Raw genomic sequence first — 21,304 nt, 5'->3', positions numbered from 1 at the left:
TTTCCAGATTTCTCAAGTTGCATTCAACTATATTATTATGCCAAGAATTCAAGCGCTTGACATTCCGTAAGTTCTGTGTCACATGCAGGAGTTAAATAATGAAAGACAAAGAGAGAAATAAAATGGTAGGCATGGAGGTCAACCGTGATTGTAGTATTTCGTTCGCTATCCTGCACTAAGGGGAGAGGGAAAGGGAAATAGATGGGAAGGAAATTGGAGAAAAAAGTAGATTCTTAAAAAAAAGGAGGTATAGGGTGAGAGTACAATAGCCTATTCAATTCGCCACTGCCATGCAAAAGTTCAGTAAGGACTTTGTTGATTTTGAGTGGGAAGACAGTTTGTGTCTAGGCTTTTCAGCAATAACTGTTCTGATAGGAATCTCGTCAAGGTGAGCCTGTGAAAAATAAAGGTGTTGAGGGCAGTACTGTTATGTGAGAAGTGTGTCCTGGAAAACTTGAGGAGTGCCTAGTCTGGTTATTCCATGTTAGTTTGTTTTCGTGTAGAAGCACTACAGCAAGTAGACAAAGATGGATATTGACAACCATATTTCTTTAGGTAGGAGTGCATGTGTAGAACTTGCTTTGCAGTGCCCCTAAATCTTCTAGCCTGCTTGTGCCCTCACTGGTCATTCAAGGGCACAGTTTAACTTCGTCTTACAGTTTGCTTTCATTATGATAAATAATGTCTGCAGCATAGACATATACAAAAAGGCCTTGGGATTGTGATTCCATTTGATCTCCCCAAAACGACTTGTGTATGTTAGTTAAGAAATGTGGACTCAAAATTGAACATTAAAGAGACCGACAACTGCCCAGAACATGATTATGAGATGACTGCACGGATAGAAAAATTGTCCCTCGTAGTGACTCAAACTAACCCTATTTTTCTCATGAGAAGTGGAGTTATATTTTATTTCTTCATTGCAAATCACAAAAATAGCCTGTGGCACCACCTAGTGGCAGAAACTTCACTTATCCAAGCTGCCCTGTCACGCGACCGTAAACAAGTGTACGTGGTCTACAATTTTCCCATTAGTATTGAAATATTGTTTGCTATTTATAGTAAAAGATATTACTCCATAAAGATGTACTTATGGCGCTGCCTTCGCATGATGTTATGATTCCGTGCTCGTCAGCACGTCTTGAGCAACTTTTCTACATGCTCATGAAACTGCGCACGAAGTTTTCAGGTCGCTCTGATTTTGAAGTGACGTGGTTTGTTTTACCTACACTTTGTCTCAGAAATGATGTGCAGTGACATTTTTGGTGACTTGACTTCGCTCATGTGTCGAGAGAGTAACGACAGCGGGGCACGCCATCCACGACACAGGCGCATCAACCTTGGGCACAGGTGCACGCAACGCAGTACAAATACAGGGATGCTGTATAAAGCCACATTGTCTCATTGTAACAGCTTGTTTTTTTAAAGTAGTTGCAAAGCTCAGAATAAATGTGGTTAAGCATATTTACAGGAACTCCTGCGAAAGCAGAACAATGACAGCATGCACACGTTGCTAGAAAGGCTACTGGCATCGCTATCAATTCTCAGCCTTTTTGTACAAAAAGGCACGTTGGTGTTCCGAGCCTTTCAAATAGAAAAATACTGCTTATAAAATGACTACGTTCTTTTGGGAGTAACTACTACAGCTGTGAACTCTGCAAAGAATAAGCTTTCGGTTGTAAAAAAAAAATAACTTGGTCGGAAAGAAGCAGTTGTCGGTTCCTTTAAGCGAGGACCCTCTCAACTCTCGGCCATCTTGTGTTTTACTTGTTTTCTTACGAGAGTCCTCTTGTTGCTTTCCTTGGTCCACCCCTGGTTGTTGTGTAATAGAAGTGCTCTCATTTGTTTCAATTAAGAACTGCAGCCATGCTAAGCCTTGTTGTAGTTCAGTTCTCTTTCTTGTTTTGGTTTGTTCTCAGTGACTTCACAGGATGCAATGACGATATGTATCATCACACTTGCTTCGCCAAACATTCCCCTCAATGATTGGTTATACAAAACTTATTTCTTCCAGGTGCTGCTGACTGTCAACTGAAGCGCCTGCATTATCTTAATCTTTTTTTTTTTTTTTTTTTGCAGAGACGCAATGACCGTGAGGCGATTCGACAGAAGTTGGCCATGGACACAGATGTGGAGGAGTCCTTTGGTATTGAGCGCACCAATCGCAAACCAAGTCTTGCTGTGAGGCTACAAGAAAGCAAGAACCTGCAGATCTGCTTCATGAATGAAACTGCTGCCGAACTGGACTCTTTAGAGCTATCCGGGGAAGCTGCACGGCCCCATGATGACAGCAGCACTCAACAGGCCACAAGTCAGCAAGGGAGCGCCAACACTTCTGTCGGGCTCCCCAATGGACTTCTGAATGCAAGCTCTGATGTCTCCCTGCTGCAGGTCAGTGGCCCAAAATAAGTTTTGTTTCTTCTTTACTTGACCTCATTTTGACCTACCTTACTCGAGCAGCAAATTTATTTTAAAACCTTTTTCTCTAAAAACTGCTACCCTAAGCTGATGGTACATGAATTCGTCTTGCATGAATTATTTCTATTAGCTGAAAGTTCTATTCTGAGAGATCTAGGCTATGTACAAAGTGCTAAACAAAAGCCCCCAAAATGTATGTTCACACTAGCAGAAGCTGCTTTCTGCTAACTTTTGACACCTGTCGCGGTAGTGTAGTGGTTATTGTGTTCACTGGTGAGGTCCGGGGTCCGGATTTTATCTCAGTCATGTTGGTGGCCAGAATCTGGAAGGAATTGGAACGCAAAAATGCTTGTTTACCATCAGTGAAACCAAGGGAGTCACAATTACCCTTTAGTACCCACTACAGCATTCATTGCAATCACATTGTGGTTTTGGCGGGTAAAAACACGAAATACAATGACCAGCCATGACATACGTTGTGGTGGGGCTGTGTGCAACTTCGACATCAGTAAGTCAACAACTGTTTACAGCAGCATATGTTCACCTGTTCCTAGAGGCCTAGTCAGGAAAGGGCACGAACACCACATACTCTTTCTAATGTTTCTTTCTACTACAGTATAACACCTAATGTAAAACACCAGTCTAAAACATCTGTCCACCCAACACCAACTTCATGTACCCAAAAGATGCCCCCCTCTGAAAAATATCCCTGGTTACACCAATGCCTGTCCTGCCTTATCTGTCGCGAAAAGCAGAGGATTTAAAATGAGGATCTGAAAATTAAATCTTGTGTGATTTTGTGCTTTCCTCTTGTGGTGTTGTTTAATTTTTGTTTTGAGAACCTGTGGATCTACACCAACTAGTAAATGAGTGCAGAAAGGCAGGCTAGTTTGTACATCCTCAAAAAAGAGATCAACAGTGCAAACATGTGTGGGACAAAGAAAAATAAGCCATCCTCATGTTTTTTTTCTTCGTCCATTATTCGCACTGTTATTGTCTTCTTTGAGATATTACCAACTAAAGCGAGATCTTAGTGCAATATCTCAGACAAGCCCAATCTTGGAGGACCAGCTCAACAAGCAGATGGTAGCTACAGTGGGCTCCCAAGAATTGAAACTTGCTTAAATGAAAATGCCTCATTAACGGAACTAAATAGGCTCATATGGCTGTATTTCTATGTGTTGCGCAGTAAAATTCATCGGTTAATCGAAACAGTGTTATTGGTCACTTACGGTAAATGGCACAAACTCTAAACACAGCATTGACTCGCTCATGTCAAAGGTGGTCTCACAACCATGGCAACACCTGAGATCGAGATAAGCCAATCCGGTAGCCATTCTCACTTGTGGCTGTCGCAGCCAAGTCGGCGAGTCAATTGTGCATTAGGCCTATTTGTGCAGCGAAATGCGGTGGATTACGGTGTTATTTCAGCCTGATGGAAAGGAAGCAGCCGCACCATACACTCTCGTTTGAAAAAAAGCTTCGAATTCTTCAGGAGCTCGATCGAAGCGGCCTGCCCAAGATGGAGGGGGCGAAAAAATACATCCCGAAATCGATGCTGTCGCGGATTTGGAAAGACTGAAAATATTGAAGGCACAGTTAAGAACGGGACCTTTACATCTAAATGGATGCGGATGCAGATGACGCCTTATGAACAACTAGAAAAGCAGAAAGCTCGAGATATCGCCATGCAAATAAGTGTTAAGAACTTTGTCCTAAGCGACGCATGGCTCAACCGCTTCAAAACACGCCATGGCCTAGTCTTCAAATCAATCTCAAATGAGAGCGGTGCAGTCAACAGGGACATATGCACCGACTGAAAACAGGGGTGGTTTAAGGAAATTTTGATGAGCTTTGAGCCACGAGACGTCTTCCCCGTTGACGAGATGGGTCTTTTTTATAAGGCACTTCTATCAAAGACTCTCACCTTCAAAGGCGAAGCCTGTAGTGGAGGAAAACGCAGTGAAGATCGCATCACTGCGAACGTGGGTGTAAACATGGCAGGAGATGAGAAACTGAAGCTGTTGGTAATGGGAAAATCAAGGAACCCACATTGTTTCAAAGGCGTTCGACACCTTCCCATTGCGTACCATGGGAACGGAAAAGCGTGGATGACCATGGCCATTTTCAAAAACTGGCTTCGGGAGGAAGACGCAAGATTTATGAGGCAAGGCGGGAAGGTTGTCTTCATTGTGGATAATTTCCCAGCCTACGGTGAAGTTCAAGCACTCCAAGCCATCACTCGGGAGTTCTTGCCAGCCAATGCAATGGCAGTGATCCAGCTGATGGATCAAGGGATTATTCGGAACAATAAAGTTCATTACCGCAGACAATTGCTCCATAAAATGCTGCTTAGAGCAGGCAGCGGGAAATGCTACAGCATAGATTTATTGGCAGCCATCCACATTTTGGCTTGTGCCTGGGAGCAAGAGAAGGCAACAACGATGCACAGATGCTTTCACCAGGCTGGCTTTCAAGCGCAAGGATGCAGCACCTGTTGAAAAAGGAAGCCCTGCTGATGCCGACATTGAGACAGCATTCAGTCAGGTCGTACACTCTGCCCCTTTCACGCTGCAGGACTATGAATCAATTGATGAAAATGTTTGTACCTGTCGTGAAGAGACTATTGAGGAAATGATTGCCGAAGTGCAAGATGAGGATCAACCTTTGAGCGATGAATGTGAGGACATTACTGCCAGTGCAGTGGTGCCACCAGACCGATCAGCTAAAGAGCCTGTTGAACTTTTGCAGTGCTATTTCGAGCATGAGGCTTGTCCAGAAATTCTAGCTAGTTTGTCAGGCATGGGTGTGTACCTTGTGAAAAAAACCACTCAAGCTTGCTGAACAAACCACTCTTCACTCCTTTTTTTTTTTTCTTCTACTCATCCTCATGAGTAAGGTGAGGTTTGTGCAAGTTGAATAAAGGTCTTGGTTCACTAAATAAGTGTACTTTGCTTGAATGAAACTTCTGATAAATGCAACAGTTTTATGGATCCCTTTCAAGTTCCGTTTAAGAGGAGTTGACTATCCTTCCGTTAGATCAGTTCAGTGTTGCAGAGATGATCTGAGACAAACCAGCTTTTTTTTTTTAAGAGGGGCATGTTGTGTGAAGTTCAGTAGTAGGCCGCATGCATGATTCAAAAGTTTTCAATATACTACTCTTCGTTTCTTTTGTGCCTCCTGGCGGCGTCATTCGCTGTGCTTTGTGGGACCAGATAGTGCACAGCCAGCATCTGCTGGGCAATCATTGTCAAGTAAGAAGGCAATTATCCAAAGTGCACCACCACATCAGTTTTTGCTGCATAAACTATTTTTATGAATAAACCGTTACTTTATAATTTAAGCAGTAATGTATTAAAAGAATAAGTTAGGTATAAAGCAATGTTACAAAGCCAGTTCAAACACCATGACTCTGTCATGAAATGGATTTCAGTGACTATAGTATGCTTTTTGTCACTGCACACTGTCCTTTCTTATTTTTATTCATTTATTTATTGATACTGTCGATACCATCAGGGATCAATACAGGAAATGCATATTTGACTTGTTAAATAAAAAATGCAGATATAAAACATTAAATTACGGGGAAAGAAGATATTAGCAGTTAACAAGGTAAACAAGGAAACATAACAGTACATCATAATACATCCTAATACAGAAAAATAAAGCAAGGAGGCATACAAAAGAGAAAACTGAAGTAAGAATACAGTGATGTAAAAAATGGTGCTAAGAAAACGAAGTGACAGTGTGCATGAAAGGCAGAATTTCGGGTACAGTATATTAGCAAAAAATTAATACATAAGTACTCCCTGCCTTCTTCCTTTTTGTTGCTTCCCTTCCTAATAAATAAGTAATGGGGAAACAAGTACACTACAACTGGACAGCTGTAAGCTGATCTTCAAGCAATGATAAGGAGGAGGATAGTGACGCACTTCTTCTTACGTTAGGGTCCAGCCTGTTCTATTAACGTTTCATTGAAGGAAAAAATGAATGCTTATGAGTTTCTGTATGAACAACAAGCTCATGTAATGATAATGCATGTTTGTGTCACATTTGTCGTGTTTGTTTTAAACATAAGTATTTGAAAGTTGTCAATCTTTACATCCTTGTGAATTAAATGATACATCATTTTTAATGGCGCAAGCTTGTCTCGGTTTTTTAAGGTGAGGTGCCTGTTTTAGCAATACTGTGGGGGAATGTTTTAGTCTATATTTATTGTAAATGTATCTTAGTGCGTTTCTTCGACTGCTTCGAGTTTGTAAATGAGTTTTTTGGTGGAAGTAAACCAAAAAATTGTTAGTGTACTCCAAAGTTGATCGGACAACGATTTGGTATGCTAATAGCTTTGTGATAAGGGTGTGCTACTCTCTGACGTACTTTAAAAAACACAATCTTTTAATGCAGTTGAGGTGACGTTTGCATGGCGTTCCCATCTAAAGTCATGGGTTAGTGTTAAGCCAAGGTATTTATACTCTCTAACTGTGCTGAGGGTGGCGCTACCTATAGAGTAGTTAAAATTGGACGTGTGTTTTTTTACTCGTTATAGATGGAACAGCTCATTTTTGATGTTCAGTGTCAGTTGCCATTCTTTAAATCATTTGGGTATTAAAGATAAAAAGTGGTTTAATGCAAGATGGTCCATATAAAAATAGATTACTTGGTATAAAACACAGTCATTAGCAATGAGCCTCACGTTGACAGGAATATTACAAGGTAGATTGTTAATGTATATGATAAATAGAATTGGAGCCAGAATGCTTCATTGTGCAACTCCAGAATTTTCGCTAGATTTATGGGAAAGCTGACTTCTACAAACTGTTTGGTCACTAAAACATTTTATGCAAATGACGATGGGCCCTTTCCCCTAGGTTAGTTCGAGTTTATAAATTAGTTTATCATGTGATGCATGGTCAAAAGCTTTTGAGAAGTCTAAAAGGATAAGATTAATTTGTTTCTGTATGTTGACACTCAGTGATACATCGTGTTCAAGAAGTTGCGTGACTGTGGTGACACCTTTTCGAAATCCTTGCTGACAGGGTGTTAGTATTTGTTCCTTTTTTGAGATGTTTGATTATCTGCTTTAAGATGACGTGTTCTAACAGATTGCAGGCTGCGCATGTCAGTGAGATGGGTCTGTAGTTGGAGGGTTTGGTTTTATTTCCTGATTTATATATAGGGGTTACATTAGCTGTTTTTAGTCATTAGGGAGGGTTTCTGCGGACAATGATTTGTTAAATATTATGAATAAGTACTTCGCCACCCAACCAGCGTATCTGCGAAGGAATGCACTTGATATAGTCAGGTCTTGATGATTTTTTAGTCTAGTTTGAGCAGCAACTTAAGTATGCCTGCTTCTGTTATTTAAAGCTGATCTAGAGGTTTTGATTCAGAAGGATATGTCTGTGGTAGTGTGCCATCATCCTCGCTGAAGATAGAGCAGAAGTACCGTATTTACTCGATTTTATCGCGCCCTCGATTGTAACGCGCACTCGGTTTCCACGACAAAAAAAAAAAATTATGACATCAATTGCAACGCGCACCCATTTTTCTCGTTGGCCCGCACAATCACACCACTTTGGAAAACGACTCCTTTCGGGAGCGTCTTCCATTTAAATATGAGGTACGGGGGAAGCTTGTGCCTATCTGACGTGCAACGGAGCATTGCCGTCACTCTAGTTTTACTGTGGCCCGATGTCAGCATGCGAACTTGCTTCGCCCCCTTCTTCTCGATGGTTGTGGTGCCAGGCATGTCGAAGTAAAGAGGCGTCTGATCAGCGTTCCCGATTTGTTCAAGCAGGTAGCCGTTGTTGTGCCGCAAGTTTAGGACGAACCTCTGAAAACTGTGAAACTCCTCCGGCAACTTTTGGCATATGCCCGTTCGCCTTCGGAGGGAAAAGCCTTTACTTTTCATAAAGTTAGTTAGCCAGCACCTGCTCGCTTTAAACTGGCTCGGCATTAGCCCTTTTTCTAAGGCTAACTGCATAGCCTGCACTTGGAGCAGTTTTGTCGTCACGGGCCACTGTGCCGCTCACTGCTCAATCACATACTCGCCGAGCAGCTCTTCAATTTGTGGAAACCGACCCTGCTGTGGTTCACTGAAGCCTTTGCGTGAATCTTTGCTGTCGACAAAATTCTGCTTTTGTTTCCGCCAGTCTCGCACGCACGTTTCGGGAACTCCGAACGACCGCGATGCGGCTCGATTTTCATCCATCTCAGCACACGCGATGACTTTTCTTTTAAGAGCAGCATCGTGGTACACTCGTCGAGTTTTTGGAGTCGGCCCTTCCATGCCATCGATGCTAATGCACTACAAGATGACAAACTCCTCAGCACACGTACGAAGTGCCGCACATGGGAAACACATAGGCAGAAATGGCCGACTCACGTAGGGGGCGGCTATTTTGGAAATGCCGATGGCAATAGAATGACCGTATTCATTTTTTTTTTTTCGTACTAGATTCTAACGCGCATGCGATTTATGAACTCCCTTAACCGGAAAAAAACTGCGCGTTAGATTCGAGTAATTACGGTAGTCATTGAGCAGGTTAGCAGACTTTTCGTTGCCTACATCTATTCTTCTGTCATCATTGCAAGTTTTTCGGTTTATTTAGTTCCAAAACTTCGCTAGAACTGACTTCAAGAAGTTTGTGAGTGTATTTGTGAAGTAGGAGCATTTGGCTGTCTTAATTTTTGATTTCATACATTCGATTGCCATGCTGAGATTGTGATGTTTTAATGGGTTGGTTTTCAGCAGTTTTCTTATCCTCCTTACTTTACGTTTGACGTGTATAACTTTGTGCGTTATCTATGGATTATGGTTATAAGGTTTCTTTTTTCTTATTGGCATGTACCTATTTATACAATGAAATATGATCACTTCTAGCACGAGTCACAAGACAATGATGTCCGAGCAGTTGTTACAATAAAGTTCCACAAACGATTCATACTCTTTAGCAAGGTGATCAAGTATATTAGTTTCCTCAGCTTTAATGTAGTCGGGGTATGCGATTGTTTCTTGAGGGATCACATTGTCGTAAATGGGTACTTCGCCGCGGCTGCCTAGAGTGCCATCAACTGACAGCTAAGGTAAGCGCGTCTGCTTTTGGCTCAATCCCCCGTTGCAAGACCAGAGCACAAGCGTAATCTAGCATCGCTTGTCCAATGGCCATGACTTGTTATTTTGTTTGCCAATAGCGGAGGTGTTTTCTTTTACTGTTCGTTGATGAAAGTAGAGGCAGGCGCTGCAGAGTGCAGGCCTCGTGCTCGCGTGTTCCCTTTCATAAAGGACTTTGTGCATTGCAGTGGCTTAGTTTCTCTACTACAGTCTACAAAGCATCATTCAAAGTTTGTCTGCAGTGATTGCGTCTTGTCCTTTTTAAGTTCACTATGGGACTTTTCATGCTGGCAAATGTTTCGATTGCTGGTTAACATGTTTGTGAGGGTAAGGAAAGACATCGAAAGTTCAAGGCAAGCAGGTTGTTCATTGTCTCCCCCTCCACATTCAGGACTTTCCCTCACAGCCTGACACTTCGCTGACTGAAGCTTTTTTAACCTGCAAGTACAATCGAAACCTACGGTATGTGTGCTGTCATATAAGAGACACTGATATCGCAGACAAATGGGTATAAGAGGCACCAGTGTGCCTGCATAAATACAGGGGTTGATAAGAAAACATACATGTGGCACCCTGCTCATATAATAGACAAGAGGTTCTCCCCAGTGCATGTCTTTTATAAAGGGATTCAACTGTAATTCTCCTTTATACTCATGTGTAAAGGATGAGAACTACACATGATTTCAGACATGTTCGGGATTCACACAATCTAGCTAATTAACGATCCATACATCCACTATTTGGTTCATCTTACAAGGGACAATGGAAGGTTTTTTGTAGAGTTGATGTGCATCAATCAGAGGGCACTATGTAGCTTTAAGCCAACTGCCCAGTGACCAGCCATGGAGGTCCAGTGGTTACAGTACTCAATTGCTGATCTGAACGTCGCGGGATCAAATCCCAGCTGTGGCCCCTGCATTTTCAATGGACGTGAAAATGCTTGAGGCCTGTGTACTCATATTTAAGTGCACGTTAAAGATCATCAAAATTTCTAGAGCTCTCCACTACGTTGCCTCTCATAATCATATCGTGGTTTCGGGACATTAAACTCCGGTGGTTATTATTACAATTATCAGCCGCCCAAGCTCACCAACATTGACCACCTGGGGTACAGTGAAAATGACAGGGCATGCATGTCTGCTCTCTAGTTTAGCTGTGGCCCCATTTAACTTCCTAAGTAGCTATGTTGTGCATAGTGATGCAGACGCCATGCATGGAAAACTTCAGTGCATGGCGTCTGTGCTCAAAAAACATGTTTTTTATGCAGTTCATGGTGCGTGTCATTACAGGATTGTACCGTATCGGAATTGTTTCACTGGTGTAGCCATTACATGTAGCGATATGTGCATGCTGCAGACGAAGCCAGCCCTGTGCACGAGCCCTCCAGTCAGGCGGGCCTCACACGAGGAAGCTGCTCCCAAGCGGCCATCTTTCTTTTTCAACCGGCGCAAGAGCTGGCGTCAAAAGAAGACTGATGGCAGTGGTGAGCTCAAAAAAGAAGCCAAGTCCTGGAACGGCGAGGACTTTGCCACTCGCCAGGCACGGCTTCAGGCGGAAGCCAGAGCAGCGCTGGCACAAGCCAAGGAGATGGCACGCATGCAGATGGAAGTGGAGCGACAGCAGAAGAAGAAGTCGCCCATTGCCGACATTGTGAGTGCTGTCGGGCTGTTTGGTTCAATGGTTTATTCATTTTGCTGTTCTTTTCTTTTTATTTAGTCAATCATTGAGTCGGTCACCTAGGTACTCTCCAACAGGTGCAGGAAAAAGCAAAATAGGAAGACAGAGTATGATTAGGTATGCAGGAAAATGCATCATGAGAAATCAGCATTAAGGGGGGAGGCTACCCTGGAGACCGAACTTTTTTATTTTTTAAGATATCTGGATGAAACTTTCAGGGGTTGTTCACTACAATAAAACTAGCACAACTGCCAAGTTTCACGAAGCTGTGTTTCTTAGTTCCAGAGTTATTGAGGTTTAACTGGGTGCTTCACATGGGTGCCTGAGGAAGAGTCGTGAGAAATCCCAGGACATAGTAGAAAGCTGAAATTCATTGTGGTCATTCCTTGATAGCTATCCCAGGGCGCTACAAAGCCGTTTTTTTTTAATTTCCCCCCCCCCCCCCCCCCAAATTTTCACGCAACTTTGAATTTGATGTAACCAGTAATGACCAGATTCATCAAAAATTAATTGTTTATTATAAAGTAACAGCACCAATTTTCAAAAAAAGGAGCTTGTTACGCCCTTGCAAGGTCATTCAGGAACAGAATAAAAAAAAACGGCACACAAATCTGATGAACGGTTTTCGAGTTCTTGCTTTCCTCAGCACCACAACCAGCAAAAAAATCCATTCTGAGAAAACAGGCCGAGAAAGTTCAAAACACGTGTTTTCTTCAAAAAGCTCCAGCACAGTAGCTAGAAGTGTCCTGGCGCACTCTTTTCTTCTTTTGCCTGGCCTCCATCTTCTCTTGGTGTCTTTTAGAATTCTTTTTTAGGCGTAAAGCGTCTTTTTCACGAGCTCGCTGGATGGCCAGATGACCTGGTTGAAGTCCAATGGAGTCCGATATCACTTGGGTTGCTTTGCAGCAGCCGGCATTGTAGCGCAGCACTGCTTCATGCAGTGCTGTTTCTACCGCGATCAAGGATGAGTGTTGTTCCTTCGGCATCAGAGACCACAGAATGGAGTGGAATGATTCTGATGCATTTTGCGTCTTCGCTCCCAGGCAGCGCTGAAGAAGCGACTTTTGTGACAGTCTTTCGTAGATGGGCAGCATAGCTGCAGCGACATAGTCCGGTAGGCTGTGTTTATGTTTTGGCTGTGGCTCACGCTTTGCCTCTGCAGCTCTATGGCGGCACCACGATTGAGCCCCCTCTGGGCAAAGTTCATGGTGAGGGTCCTGGTCAGTCGATGTGACGTGGTGATATGTTGCCATCACTGCACGCTGCATGGCTGTTAGGTCAGTTGAATTGTTTCTCAGGGCCCAACCATAATATCCTGTCAGCTTTTCAATGAGGGCTTTAGTCAGCTTCCCCTTCCCACTCAGTGGCTTATCACTTTTCTGCACAATGTTTCGAAGAGCACTTCCAATCCTTTCCTGAACATGGTTCAGACGTTCTTCTTTTACAATTGGCACTAGCCCGTACACATTCTCTTCTGTGAGGGCAGCGAAGGTACGGCTGTCTCCGTCGGACACAAGAGTGGTGTACCGCAGGCCATGCTTGGATACAGACCGCCCAAAGAGAGTCAAGCCTGCCTCCACTTCCATGCTTCCCGATTTTGCGTCTGTGTTTTTCTGGCAAATGTGGTGCTTCTGCCAGCTTTCGTATGCTGCATCTCCAGGTTTGGGCCCTGTTTGGCATCCAAGGCAGTGGTTTGAAAGAACTACAGCATCCAAGATGAGACCTGTAAAGAAGTCAATTACCGATCACACTCCGATGTGTGATGTGTGACCCCGCTTATGCCATGTGCCATCGTACACTACGGTGGTGTCCTTGCAGAAGCTGGGGTCCATTTCTTTATATGTTTTGATCACTGCTGTGGCAGAATCAGCATAAAACTTCTCCAAAGCGGTGGCCTCTGGCTTCCTGAACGTCTCTTTCAAGTGCTTTTGAAACGTCTTGTGGTGAAGACCTCTGTAAGAGACGTTCATGGCAGCCCAAAAGTCATTAAGAGCTGTTTGCCCCTTGCCTATTTGCTTTATAGCCATTATGGCGCGGACATTTACATCGAAGGCCTGCGTGTCCTTTTTGCGGGGTGATGTCCATAATTTATCGACGGTGCCACAAGAGGCGCACACGACTTCAAGTTTTGTTGCAAGTCCAAGCTTGGTGCTCTCTCGGACAGTCATAGCGCCTTTCAAACATTCTTTGCACACTGTGCGGCTGAGCACGACGTTAAAGATGTTCATTTGAACGAGCGATAAATGTTGGCCCTCACTTGTCACTGCAGGTGCAAGAGCCGGCTGCATCAGTTGAAATTTCTTCTGCGTCGCCGGCGTAGACTCGAGTTCAGCGCGAACGGCGTCACGACGTTTCGCATTCGCATCGATTTCTTCCTTCGTTAGGAAACGCGTCCGCAGATGAAGCGACGGTCCACTCACGCTCGATGGCGGCACCGATTCAGACGAAGTGCTGGGTCCGGCGATATCAGAAGCACTCGGTGTCACACTGGATGGCATCGATTCGGAGCACGTGTCGAGCCCGGCGATCTCGGAAACACTCGGTGCATTTACTGCTCCAGCCACACTCGAGGTGTCGGATTCTCGACTGGCGACAGCCGACAACACAGTTCCGTCGCTGCAAGCGTCTACGCAGTCGGCACCCGCAGCAGAATAGCGGAATTTCGATGATCGTACAAGCCGCATAGCGCGCCTCCGCGCACCGGACTTCCGCACTGACTTCGGCTTCGTTGCCGGCATCGCCCGCAACAACAAAGACGAAAGGCACAAAACTAGTGCAAAAAGAAAAAAAAAACGAGAGAAAATGATCGAAAAGATAGCACAAGGCGAAGAGCGGCTCGTAAGCAGACGTCTGTCGAGGCGGACGGAGCAGAGAGCAACAACGAAGCGAGCGCGCTGGACGCGCCACCGAGAGCAGCGACCGCCCCCGCTGCTGCACAGCAGCCAATGGCGGGCACGGTTTCTCCCGCGAGATATGAATGCGCTGCTCTAGCCAATCAGCGCTCCGCATTGCATCGCGGGAAAACGCCAATAGCGTCTCAACTGTGCTGCCGACGCCATTTTGCAAGGCGGCGAACGAGAGAGAAAGAATTCACGGTCAAAACAACACCAAGATGGCGCGGGACGACCGCATGGTCCGGGAATGGCGCGCGCGCAAAGTTTGGTTTGATTTCGGGATTTGCGCCTGTTTTGGACGCCGCGGCGGCCTCGAAAATAGTATTTTTTTTTTGCACTTTGCGGTTGAATTAGGTGCTGATAATTACAGAATAGGTAGCTTATGAGACATACAACCCAAAAATGTGGTTTTTCAAAAACCGACTTTTTCGCGATTTTTCGGTTTTCAAGGGCCGCGTCCCCCCTTAATTGTGGACCTAATGTTTTGCTTCTTTGTAATGGAGATGAAGGACACATCTGCTTCATTTTCAAGTGGTGGCACCATTAGAATAAGGTGAGGTGTACATGCATATTTGAGATTGTTTTACAGCGACAGCTGTTATGAGGTCAAAACTCGGGTGACGCATGGCATCGTAGTTGTCCGCCACCGCCGCAGGTGTTCATAACCTTTCACAGGAAATTAAAAAAAAACCTAGTACCAAGAACACAGTGGGGGCTCGAATCCAGGTTCGCTGCGTGCTAGCCCATTATTCTACCAGCGAGCCACGCTGGTGCTTAGAAGATGTTCGTAAACTTGCCTTAGGCAGGCTTGATGTCGGGAAAGGAATCGCGTTAACGTCTTAACTGCTCATTTTTCCTTTTCAGTTTCCAGTCAAAAAGTGTGTATTTCTTTTATTGCTGATTTCGAATCTGATTTTACGAAAAAAGTAGGTAGTTGATGATGAAAAATTGTTTTCCTCACGTACTTCGTCAAATCAACAGAATAAAGTTTATTTTTGAACAATACATAAAAACCAGCTACCTGCTGCTTATGAAATTGAAAAACCTTATAAACCAAACATTTACAGATGCCACATCTTTCTTAACTTCTATAGACTAAGCATCCTTGGGGTATCTTACTCGGGAAGTTTCAGGGCTGCGTGGAAAATTTCAAAACGTGGAATAATGCAAGGCGGCTTCACTGGCCGGCACTGGCAATGTTCGCGCTCCAGCTGTCTTCGTCATCACCGAAGCAGCTCCTCAATTCACTGTCATCGCTGTCTTCACTTCTGGCACACAATAAATACCTTTTCCCGAATTGCCATCACTCCGAGTATGTTGCTAAAATAATTTAGCTTTTTTTTTTCGTGTTCACGAGCCAGTTATGCATGTGTCGCTGCCACCGAATGCTGTCTTTCCCTACGAAAACCGCAGGAGAAAAATAAATCCTCAAGAAAAAGCTGCCACCTGGTGGATGACACGCAATGTTAGCTGTAAATGTACGCTTCTTCACCTGAAAGCTAGAGGGGAGTATTTATTCTGCAAGGGCGAGTTCAACTTGTCTGAAGCAGTTTGGTGACAGTTTTGGCAGAATGAGCTCTGCTCGTTCAAAGCAGTTAAGGGTTTTATATAAGCAATAAAGCTTTTTAGAACAGCAAAAGAACAACCATGCATCACGCAATGCTAATAGTGTAAAGAGTGGGTTGTCCAATGCTCCAACCCATTACAAATGATTGTTCTTGATCACCTAATAACTGTGGAAATACCCAATTCAGGCATAATTCCTCATCGTTGTCATTTACTTAATGAACAATGGGCACAAATGTTATTGCAAATTTTTAGCCAATACCATGTTTTCCAGAAGAATGACGAAGGATAGCGTAGCGAATACTGGCCTACTATCCAGAAATTTATTATAAATGCCGTTGTGGGTATTCAGCAGGTGTGCTTGCAGCAGTTACCCAGTGAGTGGTTAGAAGTTAAGAAAGGGCTCTGAAAGGCCCATCTTCTAGCTTTTGCTGTGACTGTGCTGCGCCTTTCGCCCAGGCCTGGCCTTTTCTAACACGAAAGTGTTTTATGCCAGAATCCACCATGGCTTTGCTGACTTACTTCTGTCTGAAAAGTGATGTTGAAAAATATATACTAAGAGGTTGCAAAGAAAAGAAGGCCAGAAGGCAAGCATTTGTCGCACGAAATTAAACCAGCAACCTCTCGATGCTGGGCGCGCGGCGATAACCACTATGCCACGAAGCGTACAATGTCTGGAGTGCTAATGGCAAGCCATTTATATACACCATACACTGTTTGGTAATCCTCTGAGCTTCGAAACTTTAGTGCGTTTTCGTTACCAGTGGCAAGAAGGCGCGGCGAGCTCACATTGGGTTTAGCATTGGGCGCACTCTTAAGGTTGTCGCCTCCACGGAGCGTGGTCTCTTCTGCATGCGTGCTTAACAGACTCGCAATTCTGGAGAGAATTAAGGTCACTTTGCACACTACTGCGGCCGCATTTACGAAAGTAGCACGCTGCTTACACATGATGCAGGAAGAATTGTGACAGCTGTTCGGGCTTGTCCTGTGTATACTTGTGTGCTCGCTTCGTGCATCTTTTTTTCTGTTTGAACAGCGCGCTTTAAGTGTCGAGCTGGGACAGTTGTTAGTCGGAGCATATACATGGAAGCACATTTATTATTGCGATAGCAATTATATGGACACTCTCGGCTGTATTTCGCCGCCGGCGTTGGCGTCGATGTCATGCACCCTATATGTATACGTATCTATATATATGAAAAGACAAGAAAGAAAAAAAAAATTCAGAAAAACGACTCTAGTGTGCAAAATCGAATGTGGGACCTCCACGTAAGGAAAGCAAAGCGTTAACCACTTAGCCACCGAGGGGTACCTCCTTCGTCGTTCAAACTGCAAGTTATTTATATCTACTACTTACCACTGTTGGCAGGCATCTCGGGAGGGGGGGGTTCTATCGTGTTTTCAGCATTATCAGCAAGATGGCGCAATGAGAGTGCAGCGGCTTTCATCTCGCGCGTACTTTGGCCCACGGAGAGGAGGAGAGTAAACGATCTTTAGCGCGCCTGTATTTCCCGGCGGAGAGAATCATATGTCTTGGCTGGCGCTGGGCTTGCACTGGAACGATTCTGTTGTAGTTACGGGGCGCACAAAGGTCACGGCAATCATTGCACAGCCTCCGTTTGCGAAAAGAGCGTGTTTTTGAGACACGTCGAAGTAATAACTGAGATGCTTATTCGCATTCATCTGTACCTGTGAGTATGTTTTGTGCGTCATTTGTGCATGAGAAATGCTGGGAACATTTTGATCTGCTTGCCATCTGCACGTGACCTTCCGATTTGTTGCTATCGCGTTCATTGCTTCACCTTTGTGGCAAAGCTGTGACTTTTGTAAAAGCATCATTGCTTGTCCTTGTTGTTTTGTTGGCGAAGGAACAGTCATGCATAGGTCGGCAAAATAAATGGAACTCACTCAGGCTCACTAAATAAATATATTTTTCGCTAAGAACTGACTCGGACTCAGACCCGCCAAAATTTTGTTGAAGCAGACGCACTTGGACTCACACTCGCGAAATATCTCTCAAACCAAACTCAGTCACACTCGGACTCAAATAGACTCACTCACTCAGAATCACCAGAATATAACTTGACCGGACTCACCCGAACTCACTCACTGAAATATTGCTCAGCGAGGCTCACTCAGGTGTCACAGGTCCCGTTGATCGGGAGGCGATCGCCGGGCTAATTCCAAGGGCCGAAGTATCGGCCCCCCGAACCGCACCACGAAAGCGTGGACAATTTAGAAGTGGTCCTTTTTGGCGCGCCAGCGGACGCTGGCTGTGGCCGAAAGAACAAGTCAGAGCCGAGAGTTGATAAACAAAACAAAATTATATTCTCAATAATGGCAGATCAAAAACAATACACAAGTATGCACACTCCACAATAGTTGCATACAATATGTCACCAATCAAACAACGTACTACACAGTACAATCAGCCACACTCAAAACAACGGACACAGACAACAATACGCACTACAATGCAGTCTCCTGCATTGGACAACCAAGAAACTTAAAGACTAAAGATATAGAAAACCTATTCAGTCCAAAGTTCTTGGAACAAAAGTCTGGATGATACTCTTCCGAGAATCACTCACTCAAAGTCCAGCGTTGTTGTCGTTCCGCTGCCCCCGAAGTTTCTCTTCCAGGAAACCTCGCGTCTTCGCCCCCGAAGTTTCTCTTCCAGGAAACCTCGCGTCTTCAATTGGCCGCTCACCAAGCACCAAACTTCTTCGCCGGAAACACGTCGGCTTCACACACCCAGCGGTTGCCACGCGTCTTCGCTCGATAGCGGTAGACACACGCTCTTCCTGTAGCTCGAGCCTTCACCCCTCAGGTGGAAATCCTCTTCTTCTCCTGCTTTGTCACTACGGACAAAACCTTCGCCGACTACACGGCGGAATCCCTACGCGCTCTGGCGCTAACTTCCGTCTTCTCCTGGTCTCCCATCCCCGCTGCTCGGTTAAATACCCTCCGCGCGCCATTCCAGAAAATTCTCATCATTTCGTCGGCGCGATGCGCAGCGAAGGCCTGGGGAAAGTGCGAGACGGTACGAGGGCCGTCCGCGACGGATGCCGTAACCCGGCATCACCACGCCCCTTTCCATCGAGAATCTTCTAGGGCCTGCTCGGCCGCCGACGCGAGGAGGCCCGTCGGCGAATCCATGCTTCCGAGGGGAGAGGGACGCGCGCCCCGGGAGTCTTTGGATGCTTGTTTTCTTTCTTTTCTTTTTTTTATCGTTGACCTCTCGGCGCTTCGTCGCGAGAATTTGGCGGCGCGCCCTTTTTTGAGCGCTCATTTTGTGACATCAGGCTCAGACTCAGGTTCCCCAAAATGTTTGTCAACAGGACTCATTCTGACTCGAACTCCCCAAAATTTCTTGAAGTGGACTCACTAGGACTCTCAGACTCACCAAACTGACACAAGTCACTTGTAACTTTAATGATTGCATTGTATTAATCCACAATTTACACTTCTGGAGTAACATCATTCGATAAAAAGTGTGCACCAAGTAGTTGAAGTATGCACTACAGGTAAGGGATATCACTATCGCGTTCAACTCGAAGTTTGGTTTCTTCAGTTTTTCTTTTTCAGCTACTTCTCAATCTAGAAGTGTGCCTGTGTAATTACACACTGCATTTGGCTTTTCTTGATCTAACAATTTTCAAAACTTATATGGCATGTATATGATGTGGTGACTTTCTTTTGTGAAGTGTCAGTCTAGGTAGTCTTTAGTGGTGGCCATGTAAATTTTATTGCTTCCACTGCATTCTAGATGTTCATGTTTCTCTGTGCTACAATTCTACTTCCAAGAAGCTTTCGGAGCTGAGTTGAATTTGCACATTGTTATGTTCCAGGTTGGAATTTCTTTTCCTGACAGCCGCCATCGGCTAAGCCGACAGATGCTGAATGACATGAACGTGGCACAGCTGCAAGTGATTGTGAATGACCTCCACTCACAAATTGAAAGTAAGTTCTGTGTGTCTGCTGCACTTTTTAAAAGTGTTGTTCAGATTTTATTAGCAGCAACAAATCTATGTTATGGGTACCATAAAAATGGCACTGAAATTAAGGTATTTAGTTGGCCCAATTGAATGGTATGGGAAAACATTTTGACAAGTTAAGGTAAGCATCTGCCGATTTATTTCTCTGCAGTGAAAAGCTTGTCTTTGTTAATATTGGCATATTATGTAAGACACATTACGAAGACAAGGTTTTTATGGAATATACAGCATAGCAACCGTCTAAGCCAGTGGTTCTCAAAGGGGGGTCTGCGAAGCCATTTCTATGATCCGCGAAACCTTCACCTGCATTTTTCTTTAAGCGTGAATGCGCCACGTATTAATTAACTGTCCAAAATGAAGGGATGTGGCACGTTAGTTTGATGTTTTTGATAGCAATAAAAGGCACCTGTTGCATTTCAATTTACCTACGAAACCCCCCTCCCTGCCCTCTTCTGCAAGGGGGCCTCCATCACTTCCACCAGTACCCAAGGGGTCCCCGACACATCCATGGCCGAGAACCACTGGTCCTAGCGATAAGTTCTGCGTTTTCCGAGCTTGTCATTTAACACTTCAGCAAAGTTTTTCATGTCCTTCTCTAGTGCACAAACTGCACTGTTCGTCCGATTACAGAGAGGATGTGCAGTTCGTGCTTCTCTCTGCACAGCACACTCCTAAGGTCAAAGTTTCTTGGTTGCAGTCGCATGCGTTCTACATTCTAGCAGCGGTACACCATCACGTAAAGAGGCACCATAACAAGCATTGAATAGTCATGGCAGTCTAAACAGAGTTTTCAGGGCTACCACAATGGGTGTACCGAGCATCTGGCTACTTGTGACATGGAGCATGCTGTGGTTCAACCAAACCTCTGCAAAGTGCAATTGAGCCTATTAAAGTGCCCCTGTCATGTAATGCATGCAATTCACATGGTTTGACACCTAATGCCATACCATGCAAGCACTACTAGCTGGAAACTTGACTCCTAATGCGATAAGATAGTCTCCTTTTGTGGCAGCTTGCGAGTACTGTCACAGGCAATAGCTGACTTCTATGATGGTCGACACTACCACCAGGGACGGCTGGCTGGCTGTTGAAATTAAGGCTTATGTGGTAAATAGTGTTTTACATCTGCTGCTATAGCTGTAAGCGTGGTTGGCTCATAGTATTCCCAGGGGCAATTTTGTGTGAATACACTTCCACCCAAGCTACTCATGCATCATGTGAAGCAGCTCCAGCTTGCAGCCGGTTGTCTGTTCATCTGCTTTCGTTCTTTTTATATATATCTGTAGTTGTTTATGCATTAAAGGGAAATATAGCTGCTAATTTGTCACATGCTTTTCCTGACTAAGTTTCCAGTTCTCTCTGCAAGGCTATCACAAGAATCCTCATTCACTAGATATATCTTGAAACACCAAGGTTTGGCTAATGGTAAGGAAAACAAATGAGAAATATTAGGGCTGTTATCTTCAAAAAATGAGCAAATTTGTGGCCTAATTCTTAGTGATTGGTGCTAAAAGCTCTTTCATATTTGTGGTAAATAGTACTTCATGATTTCAATAATAATGAACAGGGACACCTCTTTCATTACTTACAAAGTCACATGAACTGCTGTCTAGGCATGCTGAAAGAGCTTGCTTATC

The 21,304-nt window shown here is 44.4% G+C and overlaps 1 protein-coding gene across 3 annotated transcripts in view; it reads left to right on the top strand.

The window, feature by feature from the left end:
- Positions 1 to 21,304, top strand: part of Schip1 (Schwannomin interacting protein 1) — a 181,001-nt gene that overhangs the window by 149,293 nt on the left and 10,404 nt on the right. For all 3 annotated transcript variants that reach the window (XM_075865322.1, XM_037412208.2, XM_037412207.2), the window contains 3 exons: positions 2,080 to 2,391; positions 10,889 to 11,182; positions 19,521 to 19,632. In XM_075865322.1, the coding sequence (XP_075721437.1) occupies positions 2,080 to 2,391; positions 10,889 to 11,182; positions 19,521 to 19,632 (718 nt within the window). The remainder of the gene's footprint in view (positions 1 to 2,079; positions 2,392 to 10,888; positions 11,183 to 19,520; positions 19,633 to 21,304) is intronic.

The sequence above is a fragment of the Rhipicephalus microplus genome, chromosome 1 (assembly GCF_043290135.1).
Source record: "Rhipicephalus microplus isolate Deutch F79 chromosome 1, USDA_Rmic, whole genome shotgun sequence".
Classification (NCBI taxonomy): Eukaryota; Metazoa; Arthropoda; class Arachnida; order Ixodida; family Ixodidae; genus Rhipicephalus; species Rhipicephalus microplus.
This window is presented reverse-complemented; position numbering and strand designations above follow the sequence as displayed.